We start from the raw sequence: 14266 nt of genomic DNA, 5'->3' as shown, positions 1-14266 counted from the left end.
TGTCCCCATTACCTTGGCCTGTGCGTTCTGCCCACTGCGGGGAGTGTGACTAAATATCAAGGCCATGGTGGCTCAACATAAGATTTCAGGACTGGCGGTGACATCCGCGAATCCCTTAGGAAACCGGAAAGAGCCCCTCACTGCAAAGTCTGACCCCCTTACCCCAGACTTTAGGTAAAATCTGACCAGCTCAGCAATGAGGATGAGGCAAGGATCGGGGCGACCCCCTCACTGGGTAGAAAACCTTACAGATTTCAAGCCCTCCCCCCAGTCCCCAGTCTGGCCCCGGAAGTAACTCCTGGAATTGTCCCTTCCCCAATGCCCCACAGTGCTTGCCTTTTCTTTCAGCCACGAAATAACTGCTCCCTAGCTTCGTAATTCTCCTCCCCTTGGAATCAAGTCATGGTTCCTTGCAGCCCTTGGCATCTGGACTGGGGGGGCTGGGGGGGGCCCGGGACCCACACAGCATGTAGGTGACAAGGGGCAGCTGAAGCAGGAAGAACTCTGCTGGGTTTCTGGGAGGATGGCAGGCAGAGCCAGGAGGGGCCTGGGGTCTGGGAAAGGGGAGGCAGGAGAGATGGTTTGGGACTCCAGTATGCCTGCAAACCCTCTGCGCTTTGCAGCTCTGCTCCAAGGCCCACGTGTGGTTAAGTGTGGCTCTCCTTGCACCCAAATCCACAGCTTCCGTGCCACGCCACTCAGGACCATGGGTATCCCCTCGTCTCCCCTCGCAGCCAACCCCAGTCCCTGAGCTTACGGCTGTCCACCCATGCGCCCTCTGTCGGGCTGCCTCTCCCGGCCACACAGTCCTCCTCTCTGTGTACTGTCTGTCTCCCTCGTGTGCCAGGATCCTGTCTGCGTATCTGGTTGGTACCATTGAACTCCAGGGTCTAGAACAGCCTTTGTTTCCCGTTCTTCTGCCGTTAGGTAGCCCTGAGAATATTCCCGATAGTCTGAGGAAGGGAAAGGGAATTCTGGAATGCCCAAGCTGTCAGAAACCCAGCTTTATTGGTTGCCTACACCCCTTCCAACAAGTGTCACTCTTCGATGGGAAATGCGAAGCCTGGCCTCTTCTTGTTGGCCTTGCAGGAGGGTGTAGGTAGAGGCGTTCTGATGCAGGGGAACATCAGATGCCCATTTTTTCAAGAAAAGCTATGGACACTTCTGGTATCTCCAGCCCAGATCTCATGGGGGAAGGCCAAAATGAAGGTTCCAATTTCTCCTGTCTCAAGACCCTGAACTGATCACAGTTTGGAGAAATTCTGAGTTTCTAGCAGTCTGGCTCATTGGGGCCCATCCACATACCCAGGAGAAGCCAGAGTCCATGCGGTCCTCTTAGAGGTCTGAACACAAAGGGGTAACACACTCCAGCTCAGGGAGTAGAACCGATATACCTGTGCCCACAGGTCCTCCCATAAGAGGAGAACTTCTCAAAGGAGATCCCTCATGTGAGGAAGGGACCCACAACAGCTTGCCTGTGAAATGTTACATGTGAAACTGATTAGAATGATCGTCCCAGCCCCCAAATGAAGGGATGTTCTCTGGCAGAAAAGCTCTTGCAGATGCCAATGCCCTTGCAATATGCAGGGGTTAATCATTTCCAAAAACAGTGACAAAACCTACTTTTTCTTCCATTTCTCCCTGAGAGTTTCCAGGTGTGGATTGGAGTTGTAACTCGGCATTTTCAGGTAGGCCTAGAAGTACCCTGATGTCAGAGATGGGCTTGCCGTGTGATATCAATGTCCAGGTCATAAAGGTACGTGAGAGGTCCCATGCTCCAGCTACAAGAGGGAATCTCATCGGACCTCACTTTACTGCCTTTCCAACTTGTGATGGAGTCTGGAGCCACAGCCTCCCAAGCCTTCCTCCCTAGGTCATCCTCTTTCCCAATATTGTCAAAGATAAGGTTAGCTGCTCCGGCAAAGCAGGTTCTCAAGGGCCAGGTGAGCTGGGTTTCCAGGGCTCCTCCAGGAGACGCAAGGCGGGAACCCGAATGAGTCAGACAATGGTGCCCATCTGTGAGCAGCAACACAGTAGCCAGAGGACAAGAATGACAGGCACATCGTGCTAGCTGCAGGGCCCAGGACCAGCCCGACCCCAGCCGAGTGCGTGCCGCCTGTGCCACGCGCAGGATGGAAACTGAGTCCTGCCGTCCCCAGAGCCAAGACTTGGTATGGTAACCTTTGGCTTCTTGTGGGAGGAAAAGGACCAGCCTGGCTCTGCCATGGTGTGTCATGTGTGTATGTGTGTGTTGTGTTGTGTTTTCCTTCTGCGACGTCCTGTCTCCTGGCAGCCAGCAGAGGGGATAGGGGCGTGACCACCACCAAAGAAGCCCTCTGACCTTGACCGCACAGACAGGTGGCTGCCCTGGCCCCCCACACGCACCCCGCCCCCTGCTTCCAGCACCCTGCAGACCCACAGGCACCTGGCTGCTCCTTCAGCTCTCCACTTCCCATTTTTGCTGAGAGAGAGAGTGTGTGTGTGTGTTTCCATGTGAGTGACTGTACTCTCCAGATTTCCCAGTCTCGGGCTCAAGACCCTAGAACAGGGCTCTAGGACGGCTCTAGGATCAACTAGCCACTATTGGGGATGTAATTCATGTCATCCTCTCCCAAACCTCTTGGCAAAGCAGGAAACTTAGGGAGAGAGCCAGGACCACACCACACCCTCCTCTCTTCCTGTGGTACTGTGTGGTAGTGAGTGACTAGGCCTGGGAGGAGGTTTCAAGGGCTTTGTCTCTTCTTGCCCCTGGCAGGGGCTCCTTAGCCAAGAGTTCTCCACAGGGGTCCCTGAGCCTCCTGTCACCTGCCCCGCGTAAACCTCAGAAGGGGTCACCGGTCTCCGCGTAAACCTCAGAAGGGGTCACCGGTCTACACACCGAGGGCACTTTCTGTCCGAAACACTCCTTCTGAGGCCCAAAACATTTTGTCAACAGAGCGGGCGTGGGCAGACCCTCCTTGCTCTAAGGACACAGAATGAAAGTCAACAGGGGACCAGTAGGAAGTCCCTGAAGTGAGTGAAATTTCTGGCTGCGTCTGGGTGGGGAAAACATCCCAGAGTCCTAAGCCCGACTTCCAGAGGCGTCGGTGACCTCACCTTGCCTACAGCCACTTCCTGACGTCCCATCAGGGTCCCCAGCCTTCGGGGGTAGTCTGTTCTGCGCCCCCATGTGAGGCCCCCAGGCATGTGCCTGCAGATGGGGGCAAATGGGGGGCGCCAGCCCACGAGCACAGCCCGTGGGACGCAGGGAGCAGGCAGAGTCCCGTGCAAAGGCACAGAGGCTTGGACTCCGAGCCCCACAGCGCCACGGGCAGTGCCCTTAGAAGCAAACACCCCCTTTCCTAATGAGGCAGCACCATCTCCGGCAGGCTTCTGTTTGCTGTCTCTCCCGCTGCCTCTCACCTACGGCGCTGGCTGCTTCTCTTCTCCCGTTTTTTCCCCCTGTTTTGCTGTTGTTTTTGTTCATTAGCTGCCGCTGCTGCTGTTTGGAAACCACATGTAAGCTGAAGAGTTTTTTTTTTCTGTATTTTTCTCCCTACCTTTTTTTTTTTCCCCCCCTAAAGCCAGAAAGTGAGCAAGGTCGTAGAACTTCCTTAGAAAAGTTCACTCGCAGTGTGGTAAGTTCAGCTGGTTTTCTTCCCTCAACGTTTCTTCTGGTTTTTCTTTGTTTCTTCAATTTTTTTGTCGTTGGTTGTCGTTTCCTTCGGGGTGGGAGGGAGTCCAGGGCTTTCCCCCACTCGATACACCCTTTTTCTTTTGCGAGCGTCTGCCGCTTCTCTTCTAGGGGTGGGTGTGCAGACCCCGAGCACCTCCCTCTGCAGAAGGTGCACACCGCCGCCCAGCCTCGGGCCGTGCGTTTGATCTTCTGTTCGGGTCTTTGAGGAGGAAGGACCCTGCTGCCCTTGGGGCTGCATGGCGTGTGCATCTTCTGCGGCAGCCCAGGGAGAAGGCCATCGAACTGTACCATGAAATAGATTGGCTCAGAACCATAGCTCATCTTAAAAAAAAAAAAAAAATCCAAATTTCCATCCGTGAGCTCTAGCCATCACACAGGTGCAGGTCGCGAGCTGATGCTGCCATGTAGCGGCTTTTGCGGGGGCAGAAGGTGCCGTGCTGCATGGGTCCTGTCGGTGCCGTCTAGCTGGCGTGTGTGTTAGTGGCCTCTGCATGAGTTCCGACGTCCCTTACGGTCCCTGTCAGGCTCATCCACGTAGCAGGACAGGGAGAGGAGGGGAAGTAGGCATAAAGCGGAGGAAGTCTGTGCTCTCCCCTGTGCTCCCAGGGTCAAGGCCTGATCAAGTTCCCTGGGACCTTGACTGTGACCAAGGGAGTGAAGATGGGCTCCGGGTTCACTCTTCTTGTAGGGAAGTGGCCTATTTCTCATGCACATCCAGCTTCGAGGGGGCTGGAGAGCAACACGGGGGCAGATAGAAGACCCCGTGGTAAGAGGCGAGACCTCTGAATTCGGAGACCTTCCCCGTGGCACATGGTGCAGGTTCTTCTGTCCTGGGGTCTGTAGAACACCACAGACCCATCTCTCCTCTTCGTGACATTCTCTCCAAGATTCAAGCATAGGACTTAGTGTTCAGGAAGGATTTGGGCTCACCTAGCCCCTCACTCATCCAAAACAAGCTGCTGAGTCCATGGAGCCCAACCAGCACTGTTAACGTCAGACCAGGGGAAGCAAAATGGCAGCCAGAGAACAGGACCCCCATGCATAGAATTGGCCCCATTTCCCTCCCCAAAAGACAGCAACCCACTGATGCTGACTTGCCCTCTTCTTCCCCCTCTGTTGAAGATGAGAGTCCTTATAAACCTGACCCCTGTGTGATCTGTATATTTCGTTCATTTTTTAACATAAATTCTAAGAATACTGGGTTGAAAGCAACCTGTCAGAGCTAGATGCATTTTTACGGAATTTAAACATGATTTTGAGTTTGCTATAGATGTAAACATCACAATAGCTGTGGTAGGAGGCGATTTAAGATATGAGTGTTCAACCCTTCTCTTCTTTGGTCCTCTCTCGCTCGCTCGCTCGCTCGTTCTCTGTGGCCTTTCCCCGTGAGAAATCAGAACTTGCCGAATAGAAGGCCTGCGGTCCCTGGTGTGTCTTCGTGGCTGGTTTGCCATGGCTGTGTGGCTTCCCACACCTAGAAGTTGCCAGAGGCTGTCAGAGGCAAGGCCTATGGAGTTTCCCCACCCCTGAGGCCCTATGCATAATGGTGGGAACCCAGGCTTCCCTCTTGCTTTTGAGGTGCACGCTGTGGGTAGAGGATGTTTAAGGATTCTGTCGACAAACCGAGAGTGTACTGTGAGGCCAGCTGGACCACTGGGTGCAAACTGCAGGAGAGGAGAGCTGCCGGAGCCCCGTGGAAACCCTTCAGCTTGACCACGTGGGCTGAGGGTGTGACAGAGGAAGGCTGGTCCCCAGACAAGAGGTTCAAACATCTCCAGGCTGCTTTTCACAAGAAGTGGGTATCGGGAAAGGCAAGAAGGATCTCAGTGAAGCTCTGTGAAGAGCTTTTAATCATGTCTCTTCCTCCCAGAAGTAGTGTTGGGTCAGTGGTTTTGTGAAGTCCGTTAACAAAGCATTTGGAACGAGAAAATACCAGACACCTTCCGGGCATCTCAAGTGTGCATGTGGGACAAATTACAGAGATGTTTTCAGGGCTAGCTGAAGGAGAAAAATCTTCCAAGCTTCTGAGATTTTTGGCATCTATATGATAAAAGGCCCAAACTGCAAAAAAAAAAAAAAAAAAAAAAAAAAGGTTATAAATTCCCTGCTGTTCTTTTTGTGAAGACTCTGATGGGCGGGTGCATTCCAAGTTTACGGGTCCAGTGGTGGAAATAGATTTGCATCGATGCTGCCACACTTCCTGTGCTCTGGGGGCAACACCACATCCCCACAAGATGTGGCTGTGTCTGAGGAAATGGTCTGTGACTGTAGGACAGTGGCAACTCTCAGAGGATTTGAGGCTGGAACCCCAGAACTTGGTCTAAAACGTCCCAGTGTTCTAACCAAATGGAATGAACCCACCAACCAATACACTTTGCAATCTGGTAGCCATTTTCTGGATATACTGTCCATAACGTGCTAGATCTCTCTAAAGGGAGATCTGTACGACTATGTCATCTGCCATCTCCTGCAAACTATAAAACTCAGTGAAAGACTAGTTGAATAGCATTCCCACGCTACTGGGAGAGGCGGCTAAGAAGACCATCCATGTCATGGGACTAACAATGAAAAAACTAAGGAGTGAAGATACACAGTCCGTGGACTGAGGATGTGGGCCAGCTGCCAGTTAGGACTAAATGACGGCAAGAGGCCTGGATCCAGGTGGTCGGAGAGCTCCATCCGCTGTCCTCCCACGCCAGTGTCCCTTCTTTTCTTGGTAAAAGAGAAAACTTTGGAGAAAGCAAGTTGTTGTTTCCAAGTCTTAAGAGGTCTTCTGACATGGAGGGCTTATCTGTTAAAGGCCAGAGATGGCCTCTTTCCCAGGAGATGCTAAGAAGTCGTTCCATGTGCTTCATGGCAGCTGCTGGGGCCATGCTAGTTTGGGTGTAGAATGAGCCTTGCAATGCCCAGTAGAAGCAGCTCTGTGAGCTTCTCCTTCCAGTGGAAACTTCATTCTGAGTCACCCAGAACTTGAGTATACAGTGCATTTTTTACGGGGATACGCTATGCCAAACGTCATGCAGTTGGGGGGCGCTCAAGCGCCGGGGCATGCACAAAGCCCTGCTGATTTTGTAGGAAGGCTCATGTCTAAGACCAAAGGTAATTGAACGTCTATGGCATGGTTCAACCATGCACCTTGAATGAAGGTGCTACCTTCATTCAAAACAGGAGACAGGACTCCCCCGATGGGCCCCAGCCCCACAGAGGGCCAGCTGACCGAGCATGGTGCAAGCTGGATTTCAGCCCCTACTTGACCTTCAGCTGCCCTTGGGCAGTGAATGACCCACACCACTGCACATGGTGGGGGTCTGCTCCAAGGAGGCCCAGTCCAAGAACTCTAACCTACAGCAGCCTCACAAGGGGGAGGATGGACCCACACATGGTTTCGGATTATATGAACCCAGCCTGTCTCGCCCGAGTCCTGTGCACTGGGAGGCTTCCTCCCGCCACGGTTGTGAAACGTGAGAGCCACCTCGGGGAGCGTGAGGGCCACCACCGTGGCTCCTCTTTGCCTCCCTGTCCCCCTCCTCTGACTGCTTGGTGGGGGTCCTGTTGTGACCACCTGGTGGAGCAGGGGACTTCTCAGACTCCAGACCACTCCCTGCCGATCAGCGGCCGGCAGCCTGCTGTTCGTTCTCTGCCACCCTCCTGGCGACGAGGCGGGTGGGAGGGTGGCCGGAGCAGAAAGGCTTGCTGCCCCCTTGCTCTCTCTCACGCATGCTCCCTCCCTCAGGGTCTCCTGCGAGCCACCCCCACACCCCCGCCACGGCTGATTCTGACACAGAGGACCCAGGAGGCGCAGGAGGAGGGGACAGGAAGCAAAGCTCCTTCTGCCAAGGCTCAGCAGCGGCCATTTCGCTGTCCCTTTCCCGGTGGTGGCTGAAGAGCTCCCCGGGGAGGAGAAGCAGGGAACGTCCTCTTCTCTTTGCGCACAGTTCTGTGGAAGCGCCCTCGGGGGGTGATGCTCTCGAGGGGGGTGGCGGTGGGCAGCAGCCTCCCTTGGCACCTGGGCCTGGGGGTTTGGCTAAAGCCCCAGCTGCCCCCTTGAGAGCTTCATCAGCCAGAGCCTCAGGCTCCAAAGATGGGAAATGGGATTGGGGCGCCTGAGCAAGCACGAGAGGCCCCCAGAGGGGAGCTGAGAGGAGGACCAGGTTCACCCACCTGAGAGAACTCGGCAATGGAGCTTCGTCCAGGTGCTCCTCGGAACTGAAACCACAGGCCCGGAAGCCGAGGGGGCCTGGCCTGTTCCCAGTAGCTTCTCCGCCACAGGCGTTTCCATCCTGCCAGCCAAGGAATGCGGAGGGAAAGCCAGGCAGAGACCGGGAAGCTCCGGGAGCCAGCTGTCACCCACCCTCCCTCGCCCCTCTCTCGACCCCCTCCTCCCTCCCGGGGCCAAAAGGAAAAGTCAGCAGCTCACCTCCCCTCCTTTCCAGGCAGCTCTGCAGGAAGAAACCCCAGCTCCAGGCCCAGATGCTGAACAGGAAGTAGAAGGCTGAGGCTCCAGGCAGGGGCCGCCGCGGGCGGGTGGACCGGGAGGGCGCCCCACCAGCCCAGCAGGAGCAGCTCCTTCCCCCAGGAGGCTGTTTCCCCTCCCCCGCGGCATCCTGGCGGACAGCCACCCACTCGGGTGGAATGAGTTCTCAAACACCTAGACTCAGCAGAGCCCCCAAAGGGCTTTGACCTCAGTCCAAAAAAAAAAAAAAAATCCTTTTGGGCCTCCCGCAAAGGACTCTTGGCTAAAAATCTTTATATAGGGTTGGTTTTGATTGCAGACAATCTGTGGTCCCCTCTGGAACCACTGGGTCGGACTGTCATTCTAGGCTCTCCCACATCAGAGGCCTGAGCCCAGCAGTAGTGAAACCGGGGCTGGCCTAGGGATGGAGGAGGACTTCTGTGGTAGTATTTGGGAGGGGACGCGTAGACTCCTGCCTCTCTCAAGCAGTGAGGACTTCTGGGACCACGCAGAATGGCTCCTGCTTCTAGCCGCAGCTTGCTAGCTGGGCAACCTCAGGCAAACCACTAGCCCTCTCTGAGCCCTGGTTTCTTCCTAATTGCAATGGCTTGGACTAAATAATCTCTACAGACTTTTCCAGCTGGGAGTGCCCATAGGTCTGGGCTTCTTTCTAGGCTAAGATTCCTGAATTGTGTGAATCATCTCTCAGAATGAACAAAGAGCTAGCTGCCTTCCTGATGGGAAGGCAGCTGTCAGCCTTGGAGACGGGACTGAAACCGTGGATAGCATTGAGTTGGATCTGTATTTAAAAGCCCTGGGCAAGGCTGTAAGGATAAAGCACCAGCAGAACTAAGAGTGCCATGGGCTCCCTAAGCCATAGGCCTGCTCAGATCCCCAGGCTCACACTCCCTGTGACCCCCGAAGGGCAGGGAGGAGGGGTCCCCAGAAACGCGGTCAGCAACATGCCTGCCAGTTCTGCAGTCCCCGCCCTTCCAGAGAGACACCCAGCTGGGTGTGTAGGGGGAGGTAAGGGGTGAGGTCCACTGGGCAGAAGGGCAGGCTCCAGAGTGGGTGCCGTGGCACCCCACCCCCCGTGCCTTGTAGGGCTTGGGAAGGAACACAAGGTGAGCATCTGGGGACTTCAGCATCACTCTGCAGCTCACCTGCTCCCACACTTTCTGGGTCCCTGGAGAACTCTGGGCCAGCTGGCCACTGTCCTCTCTCAGAGATGGGCAAAAGGAAGTTACCCGAGTGTGTGCTATCCTGGTCATAGCTGGTGGTCAGCAAAGCCTCCTCTGTCCCTCTCTCTCCATCTTGGCTCCAAGTAAAGCTCCACAAAGCATACTTAAGAGTAGAGGGTTGTAGCTGGAAAAGGCAAATGTAAAAGTCTATTTTTTATACACATGCTATAATGTGTCGGACAACCAAATCAGCTTGGCTGCTGGGAGGCAGAAAAGGAAAAGTGGTCCCGATGGCAGGGGACGGGCATGGGTCTTCCGAAACTTTAGGCAAGAGTGAGATTTTTGTGTATCACAAAGGGTCAGATGTTGTCAGTTTGGAGAAGCTCAGTGTTACGTCCTGCCGCTCCTTTCAGAAGGAGGAACCCCCAGCTGTTGCAACTGATGATTCAACCTGTCAACCCAAAGCAGCCAAACCCCCTCTTCCCCATGGAGTGCCCCCCCCCCCCCACCGGAGAGAAAACCCAGCAGTGACTCGGTGTCTCCACACAGGGGGCATGCGGGGCACACAGAGCCAGGATCTGCAAAGCCACCCCCACTTCCTTTCACCAGCCCTCCCTCCCCACCACCCAGGCCCTCTTTCGCCTTCCCTAGACCCCAATGTGACGAGCAGTCAAGTGCAAATCGAACTCCTCTGAGGCAGAAAGGCACAGCTGTGTGTTTACAGCCACTGATTCAGATCCAAATCGCATACCCTGCCAGTCTCCCGCAAGGCAGGCTGGGGGCAAACTGTGTCTGTATGTGCCAGGCGGGAGTCTATTTTGGGAAGTGACCTGCAGCCCTTTGCCATATCAGAGCCTTCCTCTCACCCCCCAACTCAGGAAAGACGTCCTTCTAGAAGGAGCTCTCACTTTAATAGCGGCTGGTGGGGTTGTGGGATTTCATCCTGTTCCTTGTCACTTACATAGTCAGACGTTTGGCACCTGTCCCCAGGCAGCCACATGGGAACAGCCGCGGGCTCCCATCTGTCCAGTGAGAAGGCAGAGGGTGAAGGTGACCGCAGGGCCCTCAGTGGGAGGCAGAGCGGGAAATACAGATGGCTCAGTCGGGCAGGACACCCACTTCTCCAAAGGATGGAATCCAGTTCTGTCCTGCGCGGAGGACAAAGGGGCTGGAGAGAGTAACCCCCAGGGGTTAGTCAGGCTTTGGAATAGCAGGAACCTAGGAAGGGGACAAAGCTGCCAACGTCAGGGTCAAGGAGAAGAGACCCAAGTCTGCCTGTGTCCAGACGGGAAAGTTAGAAGTCAGAGAGTTCAAGGACTAAGGACCTTAAAGGCTAGAAGTAAAACCACCCTAGAGTTCCCCCGAACGAGCTCCCAGTGAAAATGACTCGGGGGTCTCCCCTTTTGTACAGCAGCAAGTGAGTGTCTTTGGTTCAAGTCAAGTTTGGGAATCTCAGCATTCTGGAAGGAGGGCGGGGTGTAAAGTCTTCCGTAGGAACAATCTGTGAAATGTGGCCATGTAGCCGAATGCTCACCGGACAGTGCCGCGGGGGAGAGGGGTGAGAAAGGCTCAGAGCAGGGGTGTTGTCAGTTTGATGTTACCTGAAGGCCCATGAGAGAAGGACCCTCTGGTGGCTCCCCAGCTGATAGGAAGGTGAGGCAGGGCTGGGAGCGTGGCCCCTCCTCAGCAGTGGCAGGGCCCTGAAATGAGTGATCCTTCCACTCGCCCTTATCACCGCTGAATCCTTTTGACCTGAGCACCTCGGCCCCAACAGGAAGGGTTCTTATTGGCATTCTATTTGGCAGGAACTTTCCACAACCCCCGTGTCAGCCTGGCGGATGATAGAAGGATGGCAGTCATCACTACAGCCGCCTGCTGTAGAGAATATTTATTCGGGAGCTGCCGTAAGGTTGAAACCAATAGCCATTCCTGCCCACCCCTCCACCTTCGCTCTCTGTGTTTGTCCAGAATTGAGTAAAGCAAGTGTATTCAATGGCTGGTAAGAGGGTGAATTCATAGATCTGTGTCAACCAGAAAGGCAGTTTCCGGCGGTAGGTCACATAGCCCTACCCTATCAACATCACTTTGGAGGACTCAGATGAAGAGAAAACATATCGGTCCTAGTCACAGATCCGCACCTGCAAGGTGTTGTTCATTCGGTAGACTATGGAATTCTATTGGAAGAGTATCTCCTTCAGGTGGGATGGTGGGTCCAAAACAACCACATAAAATTTAACAAGATAAAATTTATTTTTAAAAAAATTCAGCCTCATAACTATAGGATGGCATTCATAACCTTTGCTGTAATTCAAGTAGAAGAAATTCTGGGGTTGTAGTTGGCTACGAGCTTCATAGAAGCAAAAGCAAGATGCAATTGCCTTAAAAAGAAGAAGAAGAAGAAGAAGAAGAAGCAGTAGCTGCTTTAGGCTATAATAACCAAAGTGGAAAGACCAAAAGAGAACAGTGTCAGACTGCTTTTGTGTTGTTCTAGACTGTGTTGAATCTTGGTTCTAAGCTCCCCTCCCCCAAGCAATTTGTCAGGAACTTGGACAATCCAGGGAAAATTTGGAAGAGAGTAGCTGGGGAAGCCATGTCAGGTGGGATAGAGATGCCTAGCCCCTCAGGAGACTAGCTACCGTCAGGAGATCTATTTGCGTCTGACTTCCACAGTAAGTGGGCCTTTCTGGGTAGTTTCAGACAAAGCTAGGAGAAATGGGTAGAAGCTACAGGGAGGGCCACCCTGCTGGAGAATAACAACAGCAACTTCCCAACAGAGGGGTATGTCACCGGGAGGATCACCAAGCTCCCTGGAAACATGGAGAAGTCAAATGTATCATAAAGCAGCTTCTGCATTGAAGTCTATCATTTTTTTTTTTTAAAGAGAGAGAGAGGGAGAAATGTGGGGGAGGAGCAGAAGGAGAGGGAAGGAGAGAATCTTACGCAGCCTCCATGCCCAGAGTGTCAAAGCCCAATCCTGGGCTCGAGCTCACGACCCCGAGATCACGACCTAAGCAGAGATCAAGAGTCGGCTGCTCAGCCGACCAAGCCACCCAGGTGCCCCTCGAGCCTCTATTTTAGCTGGAATCCTCTGATGCATTAAGTATTTATTAAACGGATCCTACTACATTTTATTCTATGGTTTCTAAATAAGCCTTAGAAAAGGAAAGTGGATCATATGGAGGGAGTTTGCTGAGATTGGAGGAGAGGGATCCAAGAGTCAGATTAGCCTCTAGAGGCCTTGAGGGAGAAAAAGCCAGATGATGACACAGGCCAAGCAAGGGAAACTGTCAAGGAGTGGAATTACTGCCTTTCACATGTCATCCTTGCCTTTTGTTTTGTTGGGTGGTTTTTTGTTTTTTTTTTAAGTCAATCGAGGCTGCTGCAGCTGAGCTCTGGCAAGAGGGCTCTCTCCCTGAATGCCTGAAAGGAGGTCAGTGAGCAGAGGACAGAGGTGCCCGCTGGCCCAGGGCAGCTGAGTGACAATGGTACAGTCAGGCCGAGCACAGCCAGGGGGGCTTGCCCATGGGGAACCCTAGCTCTGAACTGGAGAGAGCTTGGCCCAACCTCCTTCCCATCCAGAAAGGGTGTTTTTCTGAAAACAGCAAAGATGAGAAAGCCAGGTGCCTTTCACCCAATGCTAGTAGTAGATCTCAGGTGGGCAAGCTGGTTCCAGCCCCGTCTCCACGTGGCCGGGAGCAGAACATGCTCCCCAAGGCCTCAGACCAGGGAGAAACTACCCTTCTGGGACCCCCTCCTCCTGGGCTCTGCCTGGAGGACTTATCTTCAGCCCAACTCTGGGGAAGGAAGGGCTCTCATGTCACATTCTTTCCAGCTGTCCTGAAGACCAGCACGATTGCAGATGACACTCCCTCTTCTCCCAGGCTTTATCGGGGCTGCTTTCAACTCATCATGGGATTGTATAATTATGGTGATTACAGCTTATGGCTTTTTTCTTCTCCTCATCTCTCGCTTTCAGATTCTTTGAGGTCTCTCATTAAACATGGCGATCCCCGTAAAGTCAGCAAAGTTTTAATAAGACATCTTTTAAAGCTAAAGAAAACCCACTTAGAGTTGATTGGTACTATGTTCCCTCAGACAGTCCTTTAAAACTCTGTCAGGCACCATTGCGACCCAGATAGAAGAGGTGGAGAGGGAAAAGTAGGGGGATCCGGAAGACACCCATGCTTTTTCACGGGGTTGGAGAACATTCCATGCCACGCCCCTGGCCTTTCTCATTTGCACCAAGAGCAGGGTGCATCTGAACCCTCATGCCCAATGGGACTGTCCAACAAGGGTAGAAGGCCTGGCCTTTAGATCATAACAGATTAAGTTGGAACATAGATCTAGAGCAGTCAGTACAAAACCCAACCCAAACTTGTCATCTGCAGCAAAAGTAGAGAGGAAGTCTTGATGGGTTTTCTGTCCTGGATGATACTGGAAGGTTCTGGGGCATCCACTTTTCTAAATATGTAGAGGAGTCAACCATTGGCATTTGTGAGTGACAGCCACGCAGGGATCCTATACTTTATGGCGGTTTCCTTGATAATGACACAGCTCCAGAGCCCGTCATTTGCTACCTCTCAATGGTAGATTTCCTAAATTGCTTCTAGATCTGTAGGACGTTATGGGAAGGATCACCAGGAAGAAGTGCAGGTGGGTTGGTGGCCACCGGAACTCCCAGCCTGTCCTTCGGCAGCTTTGCTCGGGTATCGAATCAGGGTCCTCTTTCTCTCCACCTTCCCCAGGACCGCATGAAGAAGCACAGTGAGGTGCCCGTTGCCCCTGCTTGCTCTGAGAGGCTCCTCGTGGCTACTGCCCAGAGCTGTCCAGACCACTCCTGACCCCGGCTGTAGCAGGCAGTCACATCTGGGCTGTGCCTGAGCAATGCCAGCCACCCAGAGCCAAATGTTGTTAAAACTTGGCAGCGACATTTCCAACGGCGACCACCCGTTCACT

At 53.6% G+C, this 14266-nt stretch overlaps 1 protein-coding gene across 3 annotated transcripts in view; it reads left to right on the top strand.

The window, feature by feature from the left end:
* Positions 1-14266, top strand: part of RGS6 (regulator of G protein signaling 6) — a 554830-nt gene that overhangs the window by 528781 nt on the left and 11783 nt on the right. Inside the window, exon 17 of one of the 3 annotated variants that reach the window (XM_080809135.1) lies at positions 3564-3617. The exons of 1 other annotated variant lie outside the window; for it this stretch is intronic. In XM_080809135.1, coding sequence (XP_080665261.1) covers positions 3564-3617 — 54 coding nt within the window. Of the gene's footprint in view, positions 1-3563; positions 5718-14266 lie in introns of those variants that run through there. One more of the 3 variants, XM_080809133.1, reaches the window with a different exon arrangement.

The sequence above is a fragment of the Martes martes genome, assembly GCF_963455335.1.
Source record: "Martes martes genome assembly, chromosome: 7".
NCBI classification, from domain to species: Eukaryota; Metazoa; Chordata; class Mammalia; order Carnivora; family Mustelidae; genus Martes; species Martes martes.
The sequence above is the reverse complement of the archived record's forward strand: the minus strand, read 5'-3'. Positions and strand labels throughout refer to the sequence as shown.